Source organism: Lolium rigidum, chromosome 3, assembly GCF_022539505.1.
Source record: "Lolium rigidum isolate FL_2022 chromosome 3, APGP_CSIRO_Lrig_0.1, whole genome shotgun sequence".
Classification (NCBI taxonomy): Eukaryota; Viridiplantae; Streptophyta; class Magnoliopsida; order Poales; family Poaceae; genus Lolium; species Lolium rigidum.
In genome coordinates this window covers 338,629,759-338,656,907 of record NC_061510.1, presented here as the reverse complement: position 1 = coordinate 338,656,907, position 27,149 = coordinate 338,629,759, and the positions used below count along the sequence as shown (strand labels likewise).

The 27,149-nt window shown below is 40.3% G+C and overlaps 1 protein-coding gene across 1 annotated transcript in view; it reads left to right on the top strand.

Moving 5' to 3' along the window:
* The first annotated feature begins 4,806 nt into the window (after positions 1-4,806).
* LOC124697118 (protein DMP5-like) overlaps positions 4,807-27,149 on the top strand; it is a 70,224-nt gene continuing 47,881 nt past the window's right edge. The window contains exon 1 of the mRNA XM_047229754.1: positions 4,807-4,999. Coding sequence (XP_047085710.1) covers positions 4,807-4,999 — 193 coding nt within the window. The remainder of the gene's footprint in view (positions 5,000-27,149) is intronic.

The following is a 27,149-nucleotide window of genomic DNA, read 5'->3' as shown; positions in this document are numbered from 1 at the left end:
ATATTCGCACACAGTTTCTTTACCTTATGTCATTGGTATGTCACACACACCTGGTTTTGACAAGCCGTGTGCAATAGTCATTGTCACATACGAGCTCTTGCGTACAAAACTGTGTGTAAGTTAAGACGGAAGATTGAATAGCTCATCCTTTGAATAAAGATACCAATTCATAGATTTGGCAACACACACACATATATATTAATCAAACATTGCAGATAGAAAAAAACACACTAAATTAGGATACATTTAATATTTTAAGAGCTCATGATCAACATTTTCCACCCATATTACATATAAAAATGTAGTACAATAAATAGTTAAACTAAAAATCTTCGTCAGCACGGCCTTTGCGGGAGCCCGAGGCCACATCAACGCCGACTCTGCTCTTGGAGGATGCACATTTTTTTTCTCTTCGGCTTGGGTTTATTGATGAAGACCTCCAGCGAGTCAAAGTCATCCAACGATAACTCGACACTAGGGTCAGAGACCAGGGGTGCGCCTTCATCGAGCTTCAGAAACACATAGACACCAACCTGTTAATGGTCAAATGGCTCTGCAGAAAACTGAGTCCTTAGCACTGCCTCCATCCTCTCTTTGGGGAGTCTTTTTCATCATATGACTCTTTGGGGAGTCATTTTCATCATATCGCATACCCTTCCATTTCTGCTGAACATTTGCGTTGTTTTCGCGATGAGGGCCGGCAGAGAGTAGGCAAATGGTCGGATTTTTGGGACATCAACGTTGTTTTGCATAGCACACAGAAAGGGCCTTATGTGCCATGGGAAGCCTTCCAAACCCTGATCTGTACTAGTGATAGTCATGGGGTGTGTCTATTTATTTTTATTTTTGACTAGCCCATAGATCTACAAGCCACTAGCATTATGAATGCAGAAGCGGGGATTTCAAACCATCTCCATAACTGTGGGGACCCGGCATACCACTGCATGGTGTAGTATGCAAGTCTGACATAACACCAGTGAAACACCGTTCCACTAGTATTACATCGCTCAGAGTGGTACAACAGAAACATATGCGGGTCCAAGGCATGTCTATAGAATTACACACAAACTCTGTTACATAAGATCATCACAGCCTCCTACTTTACAATGAGGTAAAACTGCAAATAAACTCCAGAAGAACGACTCGTAGTCTAATCCTAACACGAACTCTATTTGTAGAGTATTTAACTAGCTACAGAGGCTATGAATAGATTCTAGCTAAATAGGAGCTAGGTTTAAGAAGCTAGTTCCTTTCTATTGCTAATCTAGGTTTCTCCTTGTTGGATGTGGTAACTGACTCCTTTGACAGGGTCCTGTCTCTTGAAGTAGTTGTTGACTCCTTGGCCTTCGAGTTGCAATGTAGATCCTCCTTCGATGCCTCCATACCTAAGCAGGGGATTTAAAAGTGGGATGAGTACGAGCGTACTCAACAAGTTCATTATAGGAAAGAGGTGTTTAATGCACTAGCTACTGCCATAGACCAGAAAGTCATAGGAAATGCAAGTTTTTGTAATCATTTCTTAAAAAGGTTGCTTTTATTCTGAAGAGCTATGTCCGTCAGCCTTCACCGGTTGACTAGAACTTCATGGAGTTCCTTTCCGGCAGCGTTCACAGTTCCATATCCCGGAACAGGGAGTGACTGGTCACAGTTCGTTACACTCTGTAGAGGTGTGTTGCTTTACCCATAAGAGATCTTAACCTTGGTGCCAACCGGGCAATTTCCCCGTCCACACTTCCTTTGGTGTGAGGCCCGGTATAAGGTCCTAGTCAATCATGTTCCTCCGCTACCTCGAACATCCACCCTTTGTTGCAATTCCGACCTTGGGTCCTCGCCGGCCAGCGTATCCAAAGATACCATCCGACCTCGACTACTATCAGGCACGACGGCCTGATACCTTCGCCGGTCGTTGCAACCCCTCATAGACCACAATACCGTGGGGACTTAGGACTCCCCAGCCTCACCGCTTGCTCCTTCGGGCGACAAGTGTACTACGGACTATGCCGTGGGGACTTAGGACTCCCCAGCCTCACCGCTTGCCCCCTTGGATTACAAGTGTACTACGGTAAAGCGCGTCCGTTGATGAACGAGAGGTGGAAACACTTTTGACTACTCCGTCCCACTCCAGATCTTATGGTGAACACGGGTTTTACGGCACAAGAATCACTGGACAACATTTGTTGTTTAATCCTAGATGGATATAAACCCTTGCAATGGAACCTCCACCATATCAACACAATCCATGGTTCCATTGCCCACCACTTAGGCATATTCATAGTTATGAAAATAGTGGTTTTGCTTTTTATGCAATAGTGATAAACATAGTACTTTGCAAGTAATTTGGTAAAAATACTCAAATGACATGAGCAAGTGATGAACTTGCCTTTCTTGATCGCAAGATTATGCATGCAAGGTCTTCGATACGCAATAACTCCAAATTCTGAAATAGCATCATCGTCCGGTAAGGACGATGTTTAAAAGATTGGCAAGGATGCAATAATGCATAAGTATGAGATGCAATCGCTCTAAGCGTGACCCAACCCCGATGATTTAGGATTAGTGAGCTGGTATAATTGGTTTAGGGTGTGTTGCACTTTTAGAGATGTTTCGCAAACAAGGTTCTTATTAAGGTTGCTTACTTGGTATCATAAGCAAGTAATGCAATACATTACAATAATAATATTACTAGCACACAACAATAGCATTTGGTATAATCATAACATGTAATGAACAGTTGTTGGTTTTAGTAATATATGGCATGGTTAATGGTTACTTATTATATCCTTCAAAAGAATAACTTTTGAAGAACCTGTTCTTTAATAAAGAACAAGTATGATAATTAGGGTTTGTGGGGTTCTATAGTTTCCTATGGTTCCAATTGGTTTCTGGAGTAGGTATTAGATGGATCACAACAATGTTGGATTCATCAACACCTAGGGCTTGTAAGGTTGAGTTAAGCCTAGGCATCTTAAGCAACTAATTATACATAGGTGCTATCAAAGTTGGTTGTATCTTATTGGTGATAGATAGCTATGGTTCATAGATCCTATTAGGCAGGGTTGTTGATTACTCTTTATTTTCTTCAAAAGAATAACTTTTGAAGAACATACTTCTTAATTAATAAGAAGTATATCAATGAGGGTTGAGGTGGTGTAGGTTTTATTATGGGATCCACTTAAATAGGGTATAGTTGGCTCCTGGATACTATGGTTTATAAGTATCGAATACTAATAGGGTTTAGTGGAATATGATTAGGTAATGCACAATATGTGGCATAGTTGTTATTGGGAGTTCATCACAATGGTGTGATGCTAAATAAGGTTAATAAAGTATGATGGCTTTGGTAATAGGATCTAGGGTTTACACTTGGTTAACCCTATTTGATTATCTAGGTCTAACGAAGGTGAACATATGGGATACCATTTTATTAGTGGTTGGTCCCTATTATTTTATGAAGACATGACAAGTATTTAGTTGCTATTATAGTTCTATGAATGAAAAGAAAGTATTATGATCATATATTCTAACCTAGGGTTAGGGTTGGAAGCAAATTAGGGTTCACATGTAATAATGGAGCTAGGGTTCTAAGTGAATTTAGGGTTTTAGGGTTTCACATGAAATGGTGAGGTTGTAATCTTTATTCAACATGTAATTAGGGTTTCCTAATCTACCATATAGTTATTAAGTTAATGACTTCATTATAAAGTTGAAGTTATCAATAACTTTAAAATAAAAATAATACTGGATTTAGAATTTTTTTTAAGGATTTATAATAATTAAGGGAATTATTAATCAGGGTTTAAATCCCTCTAATAAGGATTTAATAAAATAACAAATAAAGAAAATTAGTTTTAATGTTTTATTTATTTACTTACTGGTTTTTATTTAATTTGGAATGTTTTCCTAATTATTGAATTTTAATTGAATTCATAATTAGAAATAAATGCTTAATTATTAATGGTTAAATAACTAAATTTTTATTAAAAATAAAAATTTCATATTATATTTTATTGGATAGATCTTATTTTTAGGATCATTTTGATAACTCATTTATAATTTTCTGAGTTTTTATGAATTTCCTATGTATTTGCAAAGTTTCAATAAATTCTGGAATTTGAATCAAACAGGAAATACTAACTACACCCGAACTAGTCTACACCCAGTGGCTGTCTGGTGGGCCTTAGGCCACGTCATCTGCCACGGGGCGTGGACTGTGGTCAAAATTGCCAACGTGGCAATTGGCATGGTGGCCGGCGGTCTGTGGTGATGATCGCCGGAGCTAGAGCGTTCCCGCGGGGCTGCGCGGGTACTCGCTGGAACCAGCAGACCGAGGCGAAGTTAGTGGTTACAGCGCTGCCCCCTAATGGTCGCCGGAGTAGCTCCGGCGAGCGCGAACAGCGGCGGCGCACGGTGGCCGACGGTGCGAGAGAGTCACGGTGCGAGCTAGGATGCAATATGGGGCTCTCGAGAAGCACATGCTCACCTAGATGCTCGAGGAAGGCTTGACGGCGGCGATGGTCGACGGTGTGGACGCCATGGTCCATTTTTCTGTGGAACACCGGCGGAAGGAAACAGTCGATTGCGCCATATCCCGAGCTCCCCTTGACGCGAAACTCTACCAGAGGACCGAGGACGACGAGGCGCTCCTCCTGAGCTCAACGGCGGCCTCTGGGGTGATCAGAATCACCGGGGCAAGATAGTCGCCGGCGAGCTAGGGTTTCAGGGATTTGGCGGTTTGAGACGAAGAGAGGAGAAATTGAAGCTTCCGCGGCGCTTTATAGGGTCGACCGCGTGTGCTGGCGGTCAGCAATGGCGGCGATGACCGCGGGACGTGGTTCTGGCCATCGTTGTGGCGAGCTCCCGCGCGTCCTGTGGAGGAGACGAAGACGAGTTCGTCGTCTTCGCTCTTATCCGAGCAAAACGGTAAGTGGGCTGGTCTGGGCCGAGGTGCTGGGCTGCTGCTGGGCTCTGGTGCTGGGCTGCACCGTGGTTGCTCGACCAGGTAAGCTCCTACTCTATTTTTCCTCTTTTTGTTTTTTCTATTTTCTGTTTTATATTTTCTATTTGAATCTGATTTGGATTCAAATTTTATTTGCAGGTTTCTTGTTATGATAATTGAATTAAGGTGTAGTGCAAGGACTATTACACCATTCTTTATTTGAAACAAATATTTTATATTGGATTATAATGCATAGTTGTGGCTTGTTCATAATAGAAAATAGGCATGGGTTTCAATTCTCATTTTAATTTCCGTTTCCTTGTGGAAAAACTATTCTGTTAAAGTTGTTGGAAATTGATGATCTCTTCATAACAGAAATATTACCAAGTCTTGGTAATGCTCTTAATCACATAGTTAGCTCTATGATCTGAGAATGTTGTTATTTTCCTATTATTTTATGCACCCATTTAATTAATAAAGAGTTGAGTCTTAGGTTAAATCTATTCCATGTTTGCTACTAGTATTGTATTAATTCTATCTTGAATGTCCTAGGGTGAACATTATTCTCAGCATAGTTTGGTTTTGATTTATGAGGATAAGTGGTTGATCACACATATGGTTTTAATTATAGTATTTAGCACTAGGCTAATCTTAGGTTCAATAATCGAAGCCTAAGATTTAGTTTGTGAGCAATTCTAAGGTTCTAATGATATTCACCTAATGGCATATGGTTTGGAACTCAAATGTGAACTAGGTTTATGGTTATGATCACCCAAGTGATGCACCAACTAGGGTTTAGTCTTCCCTATCCATGATAAGGTGGTTACTTGCTTAATAGTTGGGGTTCTCCTTTAGTTACTAAGGACTTGAGAATTAGTTTTGACTCCTCCCAATTAACTTCTATTACTATTCTCAATTTATCATTAAAGTAACTACATTGGTTTTAGTTCTTTTTATAGTTAACTTTGATCATATGGATAGATGGTTTCTCACCATATTGAGTATGGAGTTTTACTCTAAGGTTTTCTTAGGTTCTTTAATTTATGAAGCATAGATATGGTAGGATTCTACTTATGATCACCAAGTGGTTCACAAGTAAAGGTTGGAATATAATTCTAGGGTTGCTTACTAGTTACCTCCCCATAATTTCATGGGAGAATGATATCTACTTATCCTATTAAGGTTTATCCCCAACACCTCAAGAACATGATCATGGATTAGGCATGATCAACTTGTTCTAATATGTCTACCTCAAGTTCTTAGGGTTTATGATCATCACTCAATTTATAATGATCAAGGTTTGGCTTCCTAAGTTATCTCTCAAAAATTAGGTTTCTCACTCTCAAGATTCAGTATTGTCCTGATCAACTAAGTGTAGCACTTCTAATTTATCTTCTTGAATGGGAGTACTATGGTTGCCTTTTAAGTTTATATCCCAGGAGAATGCCTGAGATATTATGTTAGGGTTCTACTTAATCAATGATGATATAATCATCTGGTATATGGATAGTTCTCTCCCTCTCATTCAAGTGTTGCCTCAACTACTTGAGTGTAACACCATAACTTGGGCTCTCTTATAAAGGAATGGTTATTCTAGGGTTTATGGTGTACTCACAATATCTCAATAGGTATTAAGTCTAAAACTCCACTTGGCTTTCTTGGTTGAGTTAATCTCCTCCTTACTTTATCAATTCATGGATATGGTATTATTCCATGTGATATTAGGTTATCTCACCACTCCAAGGGAAATGGTTTACAACCTAATACTTTAGTTCAAAGGTTGTCCCGCATTCTTAAATAGGTAAAGCTAGATCTAGTATAAATGGTCTCTCTCATTTGGGAAGGCTTGAATAATACTCTAGGGTTCCCCTTGAAGATAATGTTGTAATCATATGGATACTTATATTCAAGATTTGCCTCAAGGTTTGTCATTGCTTCCCTAAATAAAATAGGACTCTCACCTCTTTAGGTTTGATGTAAAACTATTTGGAATAAAGAAGAATATATACTTCTAAAGTTGATCTCCTTGTCTTGTTTCCAAGATTGAAATAGAATGAATACCATGAGGTTCATGGTAGGATCAAGGATTAGTTTAAGACATGGAAAAGGTAGGTTAGGAATAGTTTCTCCACTTATTGTTACTTGACTTCCAATTAAATGGATGTTCATATGTTGTGGCAAGGTATACCATATTATGATCTTTAATAAGATCAAGTAATTGATCCTTGATTAATAAGTTATTGTGTTGGTTGTATTACCATTTGATCTAACCCTTGAGACCAAATCATCTCTACCCAAAACAAGGTTTTAACAAAGTCACATTGAGGTTTATAGCGCTTGACTTGATGAGCTACTTCAATTCCACCAAGGTCAAGTGAAACTTCGCTATCGTGGAACTGTTTTGCTTTAAAGCGCGAAAATTCCCCAGATTTTCTATGCATGAATGTAATGCACACATCTGTTTCCTCTTTTTTTGTAACCCCATTACCTGGGATATTACAATAACTTCCTGATTTTAGTCTTCACAGTAATTCATATCTACATAACTTCTACTTTTGGTGGTTTGGCACCTAAATTTATACTTTTGTCTACGGGAAATGCGAGCACTTGTTTTGACACCTAAATTTATATACTTTTGCCTCGACCTTTGTTTCACATCTATGTTACTCCCCCCTTTAGGTTGATAAGCCCCCACAAAACCTTTGATCATAAATTTAAGTATAATAATTTATATGACAGAAAAAACCATACCATTGGATCCGTATCCTTCGTACTTGTTTTTTAAAACGTTTGTCTTGTTATAAGTATTAACTCATATCTAAGCAATAATATAATGCACCACCTACTATGCTTTCGATTACAATCAGTACAAGTACACCTGAATTTTCAATTTCACTGCCTATCTTTGCTAATATAAAGGGCCCAAACATGAAGCACAATTAGAAAAGGAACACAAGAGAAACACAACGAAAAATGCCAACAATCGCAACAAGAGAATGGAGATCATGGTCATGATATTTTCATTGCCCTCTGTAATATTTATCTGCATAAGGATGAGAGGTATCACGGAAACTATCTCCACATAGGCTTCCCTTTCAACAGTAAATTGTGCCTTTTTCTTCCACAATAATAGCATCAGTTTTCCCACCCATGATGAACAGCGGACAACCAACTCTCATGTCTCAATGTGCAAACCTAAAATATATACTTGATTGGAAGAAACAAGATCTCGAGCTTTGAGTGCCTGATGTCGTTGGCCCCTGTTCTCTTTGTCCTTACCGCGATATAGAACTAAGGATAATTGCTACTATTGCGCGCTGGTTATTTGGGTCTTAGCACGACGAATTTCCATCTATCTGCTACAACAAACTGTACAACAAGAAGATTTGCCAGGCTTCAGTGAGGATTGTGAATAAATCGGCGAACTTTTAACAAAAAAATGCTGCCTGATCTTGCAAGTTGTTGGTAGTTACCTAGATCCCAAGAACGAAGTGGTGTGCATTATGGGCACGTAGCTAAGTTACCATTGTAAGTCTTTGACTAAAATAATGTAAAAAGTACCAATATACATGTCAAGATCATATTTTATGATAGTCATGGTGTTTGTCTGTTAATTTTTTATTTGTCTAGCTCATAGATCTACAAGCTGTTGGAGATATGGCCAAGAGACAATAATAAAGTGGTTATTATAATATCTTTGTGTTTATGATAAATGTATGCATACCATGCTATAATTGTATTGACCGAAACATTGATACATGTGTGTTATGTAAACAACAAGGAGTCCCTAGTAAGCCTCTTGTATAACTAGCTTGTTGATTAATAGATGATCATGGTTTCGTGATCATTAACATTGGATGTTATTAATAACAAGGTTATGTCATTAGTTGAATGATATAATGGACACACACCCAAATGAGCGTAGCATAAGATCAAGTCATTAAGTTCAATTTGCTATAAGCTTTCGATACATAGTTGCCTTAGTCCTTCGACCATGAGATCATGTAAATCACTTACACCAGAAGGGTACTTTGATTACATCAAACGCCATTGCGTAAATGTGTGGTTATAAAGATGGGATTAAGTATTTGGAAAGTGTAAGTTGAGGCATATGGAAGAATAGTGGGATTTGTCCATCCTGATGACGGATAGATATACTCTGGGCCCTCTCGGTGGAATGTCATCTGATTAGCTTGCAAGCATATGAATGGTTCATAAGAGATCACATACCACGGTACGAGTAAAGAGTACTTGTCGGTAACGAGGTTGAACAAGGTATGGAGATACCGATGACCAAACCTCGGACAAGTAAAATATCGCGAGACAAAGGGAATCAGCATCGTATGTAAATGGTTCAATCGATCACTAAGTAATCGTTGAATATGTGGGAGCCACTATGGATCTCCAGATCCCGCTATTGGTTATTTCTCGGAGAGGAGTCTCGACCATGTCTGCATAGTTCGCGAACCGTAGGGTGACACGCTTAAGGTTCGATGTCGCATAAGTAGATTCGGAATATGAGATGGAGTCCGAAGTTTTTGTTCGGAGTCTCGGATGGGATCCAGGACATCACGAGGAGGTCCGGAATGGTCCGGAGAATAAGATTCATATATGGGAAGTCATTTTCCGGGGTTCGGGAAAGTTCCGGTGTTTTGACCGGAGCTTCTAGAATGTTCTAGAAGGGTCACCAGTGGGCCCACCACCCCGGGAGAGGCCACATAGGCGCCACATGGCATAGTGGGTCCTGCCCACCATGACATGTGGGCCCAGGCCGGCCCCCCTTAGAGATAAGATCTATCTCTAGTTTAAATGGTTTAAACTTAGAGATAAGATCTATCTCCTAAAATAAATGGTTTAAATTAGGAGATAAGGGGGAACACTTGGGGGAGGGGTTTTCCTCCCTCCATGCGCTGGCCAAGGGGAAGGGTGGGCCCTAGGGGAAACCCTAGGCCGACCCCCCACCTATATAAAGAGGGGAGGGGGTGGCCGGCCAAGGCATCCCTCATCCAACCCTAGCCGCCCCCTCTCTTCCTCCTCCATACGCTATGCAGGCTTAGGCGAAGCCCTGCAGCAACTCTTCTCCACCACCACCACCACGCCGTCGTGCTGCTGGGATTCCGTGGAGATCTACCAAACCTCCGCTGCCCGCTGGAACGGGGAGAGGAAGGGGCTTCATCGACACCGTCAGCGTGACCGAGTACGGAAGTGCTGCCGGATTGCAGCACCGGGGACGATCGTCTACATCAACAACGAGATCTGATCTCGTAGGCTTTGGAAATTTTCAAGGGTTAGTATCTTATCAATCTCATTGCTTCGATCTTGTAGATTATATCTTGGGTGTTCCATAGATTAGATCTTGGATTTATTCGTCTTGCGGTAGGACATTTTTTGTTTTCTATGCTACGAACCCCATCAGTGGTATCAGAGCCATGTCTATGCATAGATCTGTTGCACGAGTAGAACACAATGGTTTTGTGTGCGGTGATGCTTTTGTTGCTTTAGTTTGTGTACTTTGCATCTTTCGGGATGGTGGGATGAAGCGGCCCGGGCTAACTTTACATGACCGCGTCTCATGAGACTTGCTCCACGCTTGACATGCAACTTGTATTGCATAAGTGGATTTGCAGGTGTCTGTCTCTCCCACCATAGTGAAGATTACAATTTGCACTTTCTATTGTCAACACTAGTATCACCGTTGTGGTTCATGTTCGTAGGTAGATTGGATCTTACTCGAAAACCCTAAACCACGTAAAATATGCAAACCAAATTAGAGGCGTCTAACTTGTTTTTGCAGGGTTTAGTGATGTGATATGGCCATGATGTGATGATGATTATATTTGATGTATGAGATGTTCATTGTTGTATTATGGCAACTGGCAGGAGCCTAATGGTTGTCTTTAATTTTTGTTAAAGACCTGCGTGTCTATTCATGATGTAATAGCTTTATTTCAAGTAGTTGTTATAGTAGCTATAAGTGATGGACAACCATGAAGCGGCGCCACTGACCTTGACGCCATGCTCGGTGATGATGGAGATCATGTCCGTGCTTTGGAGATGGAGATCAAAAGCACAAGAAGAAAGGCCATATCATATCACACATTATGAATTGCATGTGATGTTAATCCTTTATGCATCTTATTTTGCTTAGATCACGACGGTAGCATTATAAGATGCTCCCTCTCACTAAATATCAAGATAATAAAGTGTTCATCCTTAGTATGCACCGTTGCTAAGACTTGTCGTTTCGAAGCATCTCGTGATGATCGGATGTGATAGACTCTACATGTGTATACAACGAGTGCAAGCCAGATTTGCACACGCGGATACTAAGGTTGCCTTGACGAGCCTAGCATGTACAGACATGGTCTCGGAACACGGGATACCGAAAGGTAGAGCATGAGTCATATGAATGATATGATGAACACTTTGAGTGTTCGCCTTTGAAGCTACATCTTTTCTCATGAAGATCGGACTTGGTGTAGTGGATTTGGTTCGTGTAATCACTAAGACAATGCGAGGGGTGTTGTTTTGAGTGGGAGTTCACCTAGTTAATTTAAAAATTAAAATTGAACTCAATTTATCATAAACTTAGTCTAAACTCTTTGCAAATATGTTGTAGATCATGGCGCCCCCCTCCATCAATTTTAACCAGTTCCTAGAGAAAGAAAAGCTTAAGAGCAATGGTAGCAACTTCACCGATCGGTTCCGTCATGTGAGGATTTTCCTCACTGGTGGAAGCCTGCAATATGTGCTCGATGCACCGCTAGGTCCCCCACCACCTCCTGCAGTATCCGAGGACGTAAAGAATGTTTACGAGACTCGGGTAACTCGGTACTCCGAAGTGCAGTTTGCTATCCTCTGCAGCGTAGAGGCAGAGCTCCAAAAGTGTTTTGAGCACCACGACCCTTGTGAGATGATGCGTGAGCTCAAGGTTATCTTTGAAACTCATGCGGCCGTGGAGATCTATGAGGCCTCAAAACAGTTCTTTGGCTGTATGATGGAAGAGGGCAGCTCCGTTAGTGAGCACGTGTTCGCCATGTCCGGACACGCGAAAAAGCTCAGTGACTTGGTGATACATCTCCAACGTATCTATAATTTCTTATGTTCCATGCTAGTTTTATGACAATACCTACATGTTTTATCCATACTTTACAATGTTTTTATGCATTTTCCGGGACTAACCTATTAACAAGATGCCGAAGTGCCAGTTCCTGTTTTCTGCTGTTTTTGGTTCCAGAAAAGCTGTTCGGGCAATATTCTCGGAATTCGACGAAACAAAAGCCAAACCTCCTATTTTTCCGAGGGACACACGGAACCAGAAGGGCAAGCCAAGGGGAGGCCCACGGCCTCCACACCATAGGCCGGCACGGCCAAGAGGGGGGGCGCGCCGCCATATGGGGTGGGCCCCTCGGGCACCCCCTCGCGCCACCCTTTCGCCTATATATTCCTTCCGTCGCGAAAACCCTACAGAGATCGATCATACTCCAGAAAGACTCCCGGAGCGCTGCCGCCATCGCGAAACCTAGTTTTGGGAGTCAGAAGTTCCTGTTTCGGCACCCTACCGGGACGGGGATCGACCCCCGGAGCCTTATCCATCGACGCCACCGCCTCCATCATGCTCCGTGAGTAGTTCCCCCATGGACTACGGGTTCTAGCAGTAGCTAGTTGGTACTCTCTCTCCCATGTACTTCAATACAATGATCTCATGAGCTACCTTACATGATTGAGATCCATCTGATGTAATCGGTGTTGTGTTTGTTGGGATCCGATGAATTGTTACATAATGATCAGTCTATCTATAAAGTTCGTGAAGTTATTGTTGCTGCAATCTTGTTGTGTTTAATGCTTGTCACTAGTGCACGAGTGGCATGATCTTAGATTTAAGCTCTATAATTATTGCTTAGATTGTATCTACAAGTTGTTTGCACATGTCTATGTCCGGAACCCGAGGCCCCGCAGTGACAAAGAATCGGGATAACTGGAGGGGATGGCTTAGATATGAGGATCACATGTTTTCACCAAGTGTTAATGCTTTGCTCCGGTGCTCTATTAAAAGGAGTACCTTAATTACCGATAGATTCCCTTGAGGCCCGGCTGCCACCGGCTGGTAGGACAAAAGATGTTATGCAAGTTTCTCATTGCGAGCACGTATGACTATATATGGAAACATGCCTACATGATTAATAAACTGGATGTTCTGTCTTAATGATATTTCAATCCTATCAATTGCCCAACTGTAATTTGTTCACCCAACACTTGTTATTGGAGAGTTACCACTAGTGTAGATAGCTGGGAACCCCGGTCCATCTTTCATCATCAAAGACTCACTCGGTCCTATATGCCATTAGAAGTAGTATCAACTATTTATGGTGCCATTGCCTCTGTGTTACTGCTACTGCTGCTGTGTTACTGTTACTATTACTATCATATTACTAGTGCTTTCACATAACCCCTGTTACTAGTGCTTTTCCAGGTGCAGCTGAATTGACAACTCAGTTGTTAAGGCTTATATGTATTCTTTGTCTCCCCTTGTGTTGAATCAATAAATTTGGGTTTTACTTCCCTCAAAGACTGTTGCGATCCCCTATACTTGTGGGTTATCAAGACTATTTTCTGGCGCCGTTGCCGAGGAGCATAGCTCTACTCATAAGTTCACCTGGGGAGTACACTCTACCTCTCCCTCTGTTTTCATTTTATTTTGTATTGCTTAGTTTACTTTTGTCTAGTTTGTTTTTGTCTTGTTTTATTTTTCTTATATACACGAAAATTCATAAAATTTTGAAAAACCGAAAAATTAAAAACTGTTGTTATGGAAGAACCCACAACCTGTATGGAGCTTATAGAATTATATACGAATTATAGAGAATCAAGAAAGGGTAAAGTCATGAGTGCCGTGTTAGAAAAATTGAATACAATTGCTAAAATCTTGCTTAAACGCCATGATATAAATTGTTGCTCTGAACAGGATACTAAACATCTTAAATTCCAATGTGGCTTTAGTGAAGAAGTTTTAATTGTGAACTATCATTGGAATAACTATATTCATCTTGGGTTCGAAGAAGTAGAATAATTTGTTTTATTTATGGGAGCTTCTGAAATAGAATCCTTCATGTCTAAAAATTATGAAACCTGTATGTTTGTAAGGACCTTTGATACATCTCCAACGTATCCATAATTTCTGATGTTCCATGCTTGTTTTATGACAATACCTACATGTTTTGCTCACACTTTATAATGTTTTTATGCGTTTTCCGGAACTAACCTATTAACAAGATGCCACAGTGCCGCTTCCTGTTTTCTGTTGTTTTTGGTTCCAGAAAGACTGTTCGGGCAATATTCTCGGAATTCGACGAAACGAAGACCCAATACCTTATTTTTCCCGGAAGCATCCAGAACACCGAAGGAGAGTCGGAGAGGGGCCAGAGGGCCACCAGAACATAAGGCGGCGCGGCCCCAGGCCTGGCCGCGCCAGCCTATGGTGAGGGGGCCCCGGGTGCCCTCCTGCGTCGCCTCTTCGCCTATAAAACCCCTTTCGACCTAAAAACGCGATACCGATTGACGAAACTCCGGAAAGACTCCGTGGGCGCCGCCGCCATCGCGAAACTCCAATTCGGGGACGAAGTCTCTGTTCCGGCACCCCGCCGGGACGGGGAAGTCCCCCGGAAGCCATCTCCATCAACGCCACCGCCTCCATCATGCTCCGTGAGTAGTTCCCCCATGGACTACGGGTTCTAGCTGTAGCTAGTTGGTATTCTCTCCCATGTACTTCAATACAATGATCTCATGAGCTGCCTTACATGATTGAGATTCATCTGATGTAATCGGTGTTGTGTTTGTTGGGATCCGATGGATTGTTACATTATGATTAGTCTATCTATAAATTTTGTGAAGTTATTGTTGCCGCAATCTTGTTGTGTTTAATGCTTGTCACTAGGGCCCGAGTGGCATGATCTTAGATTTAAGCTCTATACTTATTGCTTAGATTGTATCTACAAGTTGTTTGCACATGTCTATGTCCGGAACCCGAGGCCCCAAAGTGACAGAAATTGGGACAACCGGAGGGGAAGGCGTAGGTATGAGGATCACATGTTTTCATGGAGTGTTAATGCTTTGCAGTAGATTCCCTAGAGGCCCGGCTGCCACTGGCTGGTAGGACAAAAGATGTTGTACAAGTTTCTCATTGCGAGCACGTATGACTATATATGGAAAACATGCCTACATGATTAATAATCTTGATGTTCTATCTTAATGCTATTTCAGTCCTATCAATTGCCCAACTGTAATTTGTTCACCCAACACTTGTTATTGGAGAGTTACCACTAGTGTAGATAGCTGGGAACCCCGGTCCATCTCGCATCATCATATACTCGTTCTACATGTCATTGGAAGTAGTGTCAACTATTTTCTGGTGCCATTGCTCTCATATTACCATTATCGCTGTTGTGTTACTCGTTACTATTGCTCTCATATTACCGCTACTTTCACATCACCCCCGTTACTAGTGCTTTTCCAGGTGCAGCTGAATTGACAACTCAGTTGTTAAGGCTTATAAGTATTCTTTACCTCCCCTTGTGTCGAATCAATAAATTTGGGTTTTACTTCCCTCGAAGACTGTTGCGATCCCCTATACTTGTGGGTCATCAAGACTATTTTCTGGCGCCGTTGCCGGGGAGGCATAGCTCTACTCATAAGTTCACCTGGGGAGTACACTCTACCTCTCTCTCTGTTTTTGTTTTATTTTATTTTATTTCGCTTAGTTTACTTTTGTCTAGTTTATTTTTGTCTTGTTTTATTTTTCTTATATACCCGAAAATCCATAAAAATTTGAAAAACCTAAAAAATTAAAAACTTCTATTATGGGAGAACCTACAACCTATTTGGAGCTTATAGAATTATATAATAATTATAGAGAATCAAGAAAGGGAAAAGTTATGAGTGTTGTGATAGAAAAATTAAATACAATTGCTGAAATCTTGCTTAAACGCCATGATATAAACAGTTGCTCTAAACAGGATACTAAACATCTTAAATTTCAATGTGGCTTTAGTGAGGAAGTTTTAATTAAGAACTATAATTGGAATAGCTATATTCATTTTGGGTTCGAAGAGGTAGAACAATTTGTCTTATTTATGGGAGCCTCTGAGATAGAATCATTCATGTATAAAAATTATGAAACTTGTGCTGTTTGTAAGAACCTTAAAGATTATGTCTCTTCTATCCTTAATTTTTGCATAGAAAGCTACAGTGATAATCCTTATATCATTGATTATAAAGAGAGCCTCATTAATGCACAAGAATGCACTCACAATTTGCAGGAACCTGTGGAAGAAGAAATTGATGAACTTGAAAGCTCATTGGATGGAAAAGAGGAGGAAATTGATGAACCTGAAAGCTCATTGGATGAAAAAGAAGAGGAGAGTGATGAACAAAAGGAGGAAGAATGGATTAGCTACCCATGCCAACCTTCTAATGAGAGTAACTCTTTATCTCTTACACTATTTGATTGTCCTCCATGCTTACCGAAAGAGGATGAATGTTATGTTCCTGTGGATTCTCTTGAAATATTCCCTGTGAGTAAAACTTGTGAGAATAATTATGCTACTGTTATTCATGATAATCCATGCTACTTTGATAAATCTTATGATAATGCTTTGTTTGTGCCTGATGTCGAAATGCATGGTACTAAAGAGTTTTGCTTAGCAAATGTTTATGATAAATCTCTAGATGATGGTCCTATGTTACTTGATAATATTAATTGTACTACTAATGAAAATGGGATTGGAGAGTTCTTGACTTTATCTATGAGTCCCATATCTTTTGAGATTGATCAATCATCTTGTTATACTATTGATAAAAGTGGGTTTGAAAGTTTTAATCCTATTATTTCTGAGCTTGATAAAAATTATATGTTTGTGAATCATGAAAAGCATGCTTTATGTGATATTTATATAGTTGAGTTTATCCATGAAGCTACTGAAAATTATTATGAGAGAGGAAAATATGGTTGTAGAAATTTGCATGGTACTAAAACACCTCTCTATATGCTGAAGATTTTGAAGTTACTCTGGTTTTATCTTCTTATGCTTGTCACTTTGTTCTTCATGAATTTATTTGTGTACAAGATTCCTATGCATAGGAAGTGGGTTAGACTTAAATGTATTTTGAACTTTCTTTTTGATTCTCTCTTTTGCTTCAACTCTCACCCTTATGTGAGCATCATTAAAATTGCTGAGCCCATCTTAATGGCTATAAAGAAAGCACTTCTTGGGAGATAACCCATGTGTTTATTTTGCTACTGTTTTGTTGTGTATTGGAAGTTGTTACTACTGTAGCAATCTCTCCTTATCTTTATTTTATTGCAATGTTGTCCCAAGTGAAGTCTCTAATAGAAGGTTGATACTAGATTTGGATTTTTTCGCAGAAACAGATTTCTATCTGTCACGAATCTGGGCAGAATTGTCTGTAGGAAAATCAGAAAAATCTGAAAATTTACGTGCGTGATCCTCAGATATGTACGCGACTTTCATTAGTTTTGAGTTTTCTGATTTGAGCAACAGAAGTACCTCGTAAAAATTCGTGTTTACTGGCTGTTCTGTTTTGGCAGATTCTGTCTCTGTTTTTTGCATTGTCTCTTGTGGACTTTAAGTGAGGCTTTCTAGACGTGGAGAGCTGTAGCTAATGTTTTATTGAGTTCTTGCAATGTGTCACTACAGGGCTAAAGTGGATTAAAGTTTTTTGAGTACTAACCCCTCTAATGAAGTTTATGAGAAGTTTGGTGTGAAGGAAGTTTTCAAGGGTCAAGAGAGGAGGATGATATGTGATCAAGAAGAGTGAAAAGTCTAAGCTTGGGGATGCCCCCGTGGTTCATCCATGCATATTTCAAGGAGACTCAAGCGTCTAATCTTGGGGATGCCCAAGGCATCCCCTTCTTCATCAACTTATCAGGTTTCTTCTATTGAAACTATATTTTTATTCAGTCACATCATATGTGCTTTACTTGGAGCGTCTGTTTGTTTTTGTTTGTGTTTGAATAAATTCGGATCCTAGCAATCCTTGTGTGGGAGAGAGACACGCTCCGCTTTTTCATATGAACACTGGTGTTCTTCGCTTTATTTTAATGTTCATGGCGGAGTTGAAAACCGCTGCACTTATTGTTATTTGGTTGGAAACAGAAAATGCTTCATATTGTCTTGGATAATTTGATACTTGGCAAATTTTTTGATATCTCAAGTAGATCATGATTAATTTCTTGCACCATGTAGTTTAAACCTATTAGTGGAGAAATATCGTAGAGCTTGTTGAAATTGGTTTGCATGATTGGTCTCTCTAAGGTCTAGATATTTTCTGGTAAAAGTGTTTGAGCAACAAGGAAGACAATGTAGAGTTTTATAATGCTTGCAATTTGTTCTTATATATGTAAGTTTTGTTGTACCGGTTCATACTTGTGTTTGCTTCAAACAACCTTGCTAGCCCAAAGCCTTGTACTGAGAGGGAATGCTTCTCGTGCATCCAAAAACCTTGAGCCAAAACCTATGCCATTTGTGTCCACCATAACTACCTACTATGTGGTATTTTCTGCCATTCCAAGTAAATACTTCATGTGCTACCTTTAAACAATTCAAAAGCTATTATCTCTTATTTGTGTCAATGTTTTATAGCTCATGAGGAAGTATGTGGTGTTTTATCTTTCGATCTTGTCATTTACTTCTGACAGACTTTCACAATGGACTAGTGGCTTCATCCGCTTATCCAATAATTTTGCAAAAAGAGCTGGCAACGGGGTTCCCAGCCCCAATTAATAAACTTTCATTAATAATTCTCTTCATGTGTTTTGCCCTGATCTATCAGCAAGAAACTTAATTTTACAAATAGACACTCCTCCATGGTATGTGAAATGTTGGAATGCACCCGAGGATTCGGTTAGCCATGGCTTGTGTAAGCAAAGGTTGGGGGGAGTGTCATCTAATAAATAAAACTAAAGTACATGTGTAAACAAAAGAGAAGAGGGATGATCTACCTTGCTGGTAGAGATAACGTCCTTCATGGGAGCCGCTCTTGAAAGTCTCGGTTGATAAGGTAGTTAGAGTACCCATTACCACTCGTTGACAACAACAAACACCTCTCAAAATTTTACTTTTATGCTCTCTATATGATTTTAAAACTTGAAAAGCTCTAGCACATGATTTAATCCTCGCTTCCCTCTGCGAAGGGCCATTCTTTTACTTTTATGTTGAGTCGGCTTACCTACTTCCTTCCATCTTAGAAGCAAACACTTGTGTCAACTGTGCATTGATTCTTACATACTTGCTTATTTGCATTCATCATATTACTTTGTGTTGACAATTATCCATGAGATATGCATGTTGAAAGTTGAAAGCAACTGCTGAAACTTATATCTTCCTTTGTGTTGCTTCGATGCCTTTACTTTGAATTTATTGCTTTATGAGTTAACTCTTGTGCAAGACTTTTGATGCTTGTCTTGAAAGTACTACTCATGAAAAGTTTGCTATATGTTATCTATTTGTTAGTAAATATAGATCATTACCTTGAGTCACTTCGTTCATCTCATATGCTTTGCAATAGTATGATTAAGATTATGTTGGTAGCATGTCACTTCAGAAATTATTCTTTTTTATCGTTTACCTACTCGAGGACGAGTAGGAACTAAGCTTGGGGATGCTGATACGTCTCCAACGTATCCATAATTTTTGATGTTCCATGCTTGTTTTATGACAATACCTACATGTTTTGCTCACACTTTATAATGTTTTTATGCGTTTTTCGGAACTAACCTATTAACAAGATGCCACAGTGCCAGTTCTGGTTTTCTGTTGTTTTTGGTTCCAGAAAGGCTGTTCGGGCAATATTCTCTGAATTTGACGAAACGAAGACCCAATACCTTATTTTTCCCGGAAGCATCCAGAACACCGAAGGAGAGTCGAAGAGGGGCCAGAGGGCCACCAGACCATAAGGCGGCGCGGCCCCAGGCCTGGCCGCGCCAGCCTATGGTGAGGGGGCCCCGGGTGCCCTCCTGCGTCGCCTCTTCGCCTATAAAACCCCTTTCGACCTAAAAACGCGATACCGATTGAAAAAACTCCAGAAAGACTCCAGGGGCGCCGCCGCCATCGCGAAACTCCAATTCGGGGGACAGAAGTCTCTGTTCCGGCACCCTGCCGGGACGGGGAAGTGCCCCCGGAAGCCATCTCCATCAACGCCACCGCCTCCATCATGCTCTGTGAGTAGTTCCCCCATGGACTACGGGTTCTAGCTGTAGCTAGTTGGTATTCTCTCCCATGTACTTCAATACACTGATCTCATGAGCTGCCTTACATGATTGAGATTCATCTGATGTAATCGGTGTTGTGTTTGTTGGGATCCGATGGATTGTTACATTATGATTAGTCTATCTATAAATTTTGTGAAGTTATTGTTGCTGCAATCTTGTTGTGTTTAATGCTTGTCACTAGGGCCCGAGTGGCATGATCTTAGATTTAAGCTCTATACTTATTGCTTAGATTGTATCTACAAGTTGTTTGCACATGTCTATGTCCGGAACCCGAGGCCCCAAAGTGACAGAAATTGGGACAACCGGAGGGGAAGGCGTAGGTATGAGGATCACATGTTTTCATGGAGTGTTAATGCTTTGCTCCGGTGCTCTATTAAAAGGAGTACCTTAATTTCTAGTAGATTCCCTAGAGGCCCGGCTGCCACCGGCTGGTAGGACAAAAGATGTTGTACAAGTTTCTCATTGCGAGCACGTATGACTATATATGGAAAACATGCCTACATGATTAATAATCTTGATGTTCTATCTTAATGCTATTTCAATCCTATCAATTGCCCAACTGTAATTTGTTCACCCAACACTTGTTATTGGAGAGTTACCACTAGTGTAGATAGCTGGGAACCCCGGTCCATCTCGCATCATCATATACTCGTTCTACATGTCATTGGAAGTAGTGTCAACTATTTTCTGGTGCCATTGCTCTCAAATTACTGTTACTACTGTTGTGTTACTATTACTATTGCTCTCATATTACTGCTACTTTCACATCACCCCTGTTACTAGTGCTTTTCCAGGTGCAGCTGAATTGACAACTCAGTTGTTAAGGCTTATAAGTATTCTTTACCTCCCCTTGTGTCGAATCAATAAATTTGGGTTTTACTTCCCTCGAAGACTGTTGCGATCCCCTATACTTACGGGTCATCAACCTTAAAGATTATGTCTCTTCTATCCTTGATTATTGCATAGAACATTACAGCAATAATCCTTATATCATTGATTATAAAGAGAGACTCATTCATGCACAAGAATGCACTCACAATTTGCAGGAACCTGTGAAAGAAGAAATTTCTGAACCAGAAAGCTCATTGGATGAAAAAGAGGAAGAGAGTGATGAACAAAAGGAGGAAGAATGGATTAGCTACCCATGCCAACCTTCTAATGAGAGTAACTCTTTATCTCTTACACTATTTGATTGTCCTCCATGCTTACCAAAGGAGGATGAATGTTATGTTCCTGTGGATTCTCTTGAAATATTCCCTATGAGTAAAACTTGTGAGAATAATAATGCTACTGTTATCTATGATAATCCATGCTATTTTGATAAATCTTATGATAATGCTTTGTTTGTGCCTCATATCGAAATGCATGGTACTAAAGAGTTTTGCTTAGCAAATGTTTATGATAAAGCTCTAGATGATGGTCATATGTTACTTGATAATATTAATTGTACTACTAATGAAAATGGGATTGGAGAGGTCTTGACTTTATCTAGGAGTCCCATATCTCTTGAGAATGATCAATCATCTTGTTATGGATTTTTAAAAACTGGGTTTGAAAGTTTTGATCCCACTATTTTTGAGCTTGATAAAAATTATGTGTTTGTAGATCATGAAAAGCATGCTGTATGTGATAGTTATATTGTTGAGTTTGTTCATGATGCTACTGGAAATTTTTATGAGAGAGGAAAATATGGTTGTAGAAATTTTCATGGTACTAAAACACCTCTCTACATGCTGAAAATTTTGAAGTTACTCGTGTTTTATCTTCCTATGTTTGTCACTTTGTTCTTCATGAATATATTTGTGTACAAGATTCCTATGCATAGGAAGCGGGTTAGACTTAAATGTGTTTCGAATTTGCTTCTTGATGCTCCTTTTGCTTCATTTTTTATTTTCATGTGAGCATCATTAAAATCTTCTGCGCCTAGCTGAAAGGCGTTAAATAAAAACGCTTATGGGAGACAACCCATCGTTTTTATTTTCTGTTATTTTTGCTTTTCTTTTTGTTTTGAGTCAAGGTGCTTGTTACTTCTGTAGAAATACCTTTGTATCTTTATTTTCTTGCATTGTTGTGCCAAGTAAAGTCTCTAATAGAAAGTTGATACTAGATTTGGATTTCTGCGCAGAAACAGATTTTTAGCTGTCACGAATTTGAGTTTTTGTCTCTGTAGAAGAATCTAAAAATTCTGAAAAAAATCATGCGTTATCCTCAGATATGTACGCAACTTTCATTAGTTTTGAGTTTTCTGATTTGAGCAACGGAAGTACCTCTAAAAAATTCATGTTTACTGGCTGTTCTGTTTTGATAGATTATGTCTCTGTTTTTTCCATTGTCTCTTGTGGACTTTAAGTAAGGCTTTCTAACGTGGAGAGCTGTAGCTAATGTTTTATTGAGTTCTTGCAATGTGTCACTACAGAACTAAAGTGGTTTAAAGTTTTTTGAGTACTAACCTCTCTAATGAAATTTATGAGAAGTTTGGTGTGGCAGAAGTTCTCAAGGGTCAAGAGAGAAGGGTGATATAATGTGATCAAGAAGAGTGAAGAGCCTAAGCTTGGGGATGCCCCCGTGGGTCACCCAAGCATATTTCAAGAAGACTCAAGCATCTAAGCTTGGGGATGCCCAAGGCATCCTCTTCTTCATCAACAACTTATCAGGTCATCTCTAGTGAAACTATATTTTAATTCTTTCACATCTTATGTGCTTTACTTGGAGCGTCTGTGTGCTTTTATTTTTGTTTGTGTTTGAATAAATTTGGATCCTAGCAATCCTTGTGGGAGAGAGAAACGCTCCGCTTTTTCATTTGAACACTTATGTTCTTCGTTTTACTTTAATATTCATGGCGAAAGCTGAAAGCCTCAGCATTGATTGCTATTTGGTTGGAAACAGAAAACGCTTCATGTGGTAGTTGGTATATTGTCTTGAATAATTTGATACTTGGCAATTGTTTTGAGCTCTCAAGTAGATCATGTTTAAGCTCTTGCATCATGTAGTTTAAACCTATTAGTGGAGAACAACCGTAGAGCTTGTTAAAATTTGGTTTGCATGATTGGTCTCTCTAAGGTCTAGATATTTTCTGGTAAAAGTGTTTGAGCAACAAGGAAGACAGTGTAGAGTCTTATAATGGTTGCAATATGTTCATATGTAACTTTTGTTGTACCGGTTTATACTTGTGTTTGCTTCAAACAACCTTGCTAGCCAAAGCCTTGTACTGAGAGGGAATGCTTCTCGTGCATCCAAAAACTTGAGCCAAAACCTATGCCATTTGTGTCCACCATAACTACCTACTATGTGGTATTTTTCTGCCATTCCAAGTAAATACTTCATGTGCTACCTTCAAAACTTTATTACTCCTTATTTGTGTCAATGTTTTATAGCTCATGAGGAAGTATGTGGTGTTTTATCTTTCAATCTTGTTGGGCAGACTTTCACCAATGGAATAGTGGCATATACATCCGCTTATCCAATAATTTTGCAAAAAGAGCTGGCAACGGGGTGCCCAGCCCCAATTAATTAACTTTCATTAATAATTCTCTTCACATGTTTTGCCCTGATTTATCCGTAAGCAACTTAATTTTGCAATAGACACTCCTCCATGGTATGTGAAATGTTGGAAGGCACCCGAGGATTCGATTAGCCATGGCTTGTGAAAGCAAAAGGTTGGGAGGAGTGTCATCTATAAATAAAACTAAAATAAATGTGTAAACAAAAAGAGAAGAGGGATGATCTACCTTGCTGGTAGAGATAACGTCCTTCATGGGAGCCGCTCTTTGAAAGTCTGTTTGACAAGGGGGTTAGAGTGCCCACTACCATTCGTTGACAACAACAAACACCTCTCAAAATTTTATTTTTATGCTCTCTTTATGATTTCAAAACTTAAAAATCTCTAGCACATGATTTAATCCCTTCTTCTCTCTGCGAAGGGCCTTTCTTTTACTTTATGTTGAGTCAGTTTACCTACTTCTTTCTATCTTAGAAGCAAACACTTGTATCAACAGTGTGCGTTGATTCTTACATGCTTACTTATTGCACTCATCATATTACTTTGTGTTGACAATTATCCATGAGATATACATGTTAAAAGTTGAAAGCAATTGCTGAAACTTAAATCTTCCTTTGTGTTGCTTCAAAACCTTTTATTAAGAATCTATTTCTTTATGAGTTAACTCTTATGCAAGACTTTTTGATGCTTGTCTTGAAAGTACTATTCATGAAAAGTTTTTGCTATATGATTCAGTTGTTTAGTCATTATCTTTTTGTTAGCAAACTATAGATCATTGCTTTGAGTCACTTCATTCATCTCATATGCTTTACAATAGCATGATCAAGATTATGTTGGTAGCATGTCACTTCAAAAATTATTTTTGTTATCGTTTACCTACTCGAGGGTGAGTAGGAACTAAGCTTGGGGATGCTTGATACGTCTTGATACGTCCAATTTGCATCACTATTTTGTATCATAATTTGCTGTTATTCATTGATATATTTCATATTGGGATACAATACTTACGTTATTTCATCTATTTTGCATGTTTCATCATTATTGGAGGATCAAGCACCGGAGCCAGGATTCTGCTGGAAAAAGCACCGTCAGAACGCAATATTTCGGAAGATCAACTGTGGAAGGAAATTTCACGTAAATTCCTATTTTTCCTGATGACGGAGGGAGCCGAAGGGGAAGAAGAGGGAGCCACTGTGGGCCCAGACCACAGGCCGGCGCGGCCCATGGCCTGGCCGCGCCACCCTGTGGTGTGGGGGCCCCACAGCCCCTTTCGCCTCCTTTTCTTCGCGTACTCCTTCGTCCCGAAAACCTAAGCCACATAGAGGACCTCGCGAAGGGTTACAGCCGCCTCTGCGGGGCGGAGAACACCAGAGAGAAAAGAGCTCTCCGGCGGGCAGGAATCCGCCGGGGAAATTCCCTCCCGGAGGGGGAAATCGACGCCATCGCCATCGTCATCGAGCTGGACATCATCTCCATCATCATCATCATCATAATCTCCACCATCTACACCGCCATCACCACCGCTGCACCTCTTCACCGCTGTAACAATTTGGGTTAAATCTTGATTGTATGATAGGGGAAACTCTCCCGGCATTATTCTCTACTTGTTATAGATGCTATTGAGTGAAACCATTGAACCAAGGTTTATGTTCAGATTGTTATTCATCATCATATCACCTCCGATTGTATTCCATATGATGTCTCGTGAGTAGTTCGTTTAGTTCTTGAGGACATGGGTGAAGTCTAAATGCTAGTAGTGAATTATGGTTGAGTAATATTCAATGTTATGATATTTAAGTTGTGGTGTCATTCTTCTAGTGGTGTCGTGTGAACGTCGACTACACGACACTCCACCATTTATGGGCCTAGGGGAGTGCATCTTGTATTCGTTTGCTAATTGCGGAGTTGCCGGAGTGACAGAAACCTAATCTCCCGTTAGTATATCGATGCAAGAGGGATCGCAGGATCTCAGAGTTTAAGGCTGTGGTTAGATTTATCTTAATTACTTTCTTGTAGTTGCGGATGCTTGCAAGGGGTATAATCACAAGTATGTATTAGTCCTAGGAAGGGCGGCGCATTAGCATAGGTTCACCCACACAACACTTATCAAAACAATGAAGATTATTAAGCCACATGAAGCGAAAGCACTAGACTAAAATCCCCGTGTGTCCTCAAGAACGCTTGGTCAGTATAAGTAAACAAACCGGCTTGTCCTTTGTGCTAAAAAGGATTGGGCCACTCGCTGCAATTATTTCTCTTGCATTTTACTTACTCGTACTTTATTCATCTGTTACATCAAAACCCCTTGAATACTTGTTTGTGAGCATTTACAGTGAATCCTTCATCAAAACTGCTGCCAACACCTTCTGCTCCTCGTTGGGATTGACATTCTTACTTATCGAAGATACTACGATACACCCCCTATACTTGTGGGTCATCAAGACTATTTTCTGGCGCCGTTGCCGGGGAGTGAAGCGCTATTGGTAAGCGGAATTGGTAAGGAAAACCTTTACTGTTTGTGCCGATTTTATTTCTACCTGCTGCTATAAGTCATTATGGAGAGATCTTCTCTTCAATTTCTATTTGGGAAATCTACTACTACTGCAACGGTAGTGGATGAAGCGCCGTGTGAGGAAGTAGTACCATATAAAATACCGATACGTCTCCGACGTATCGATAATTTCTTATGTTCCATGCCATATTATTGATGATATCTACATGTTTTATGCACACTTTATGTCATATTCGTGCATTTTCCGGAACTAACCTATTAACAAGATGCCAAAGTGCCGGTCCTCGTTTTCTCGTTTTTGGTTTCGTAAATCCTAGTAACGAAATATTCTCGGAATTGGACGAAATCACCTCCCGTGTTCCTATTTTTCCACGAAGCTTCCGGAACATCCGGGAAGGACCGGAGGGGGGCACCGGGCCCCGGACCATAGGCCGGCGCGGCCTGGGCCCCGGCCGCGCCGCCTTATGGTGTCGCCACCCCTTCGACCCTCCTGCGCCGCCTCTTCGCCTATTTAAAGCCCCTGCATCGAAAACCCTGACGGAGGAAGCCACGGTACGCGAAACCTTCCAGAGCCGCCGCCATCGCGAAGCCAAGATCTGGGGGACAGGAGTCTCTGTTCCGGCACCCTGCCGGACGGGGAAGTGCCCCCGGAAGGCTTCTCCATCGACACCGCTGCCATCTCCACCGCCATCTTCATCACCGCTGCTGCTCCCTGATACGTCTCCAACGTATCGATAATTTCTTATGTTCCATGCCACATTATTGATGATACCTACATGTTTTATGCACATTATATGTCATATTTATGCATTTTCTGGAACTAACCTATTAACAAGATGCCGAAGAGCCGATTCTGTCGTTTCTCGCTGTTTTTGGTTTCAGAAATCCTAGTAAAGAAATATTCTCGGAATTGGAC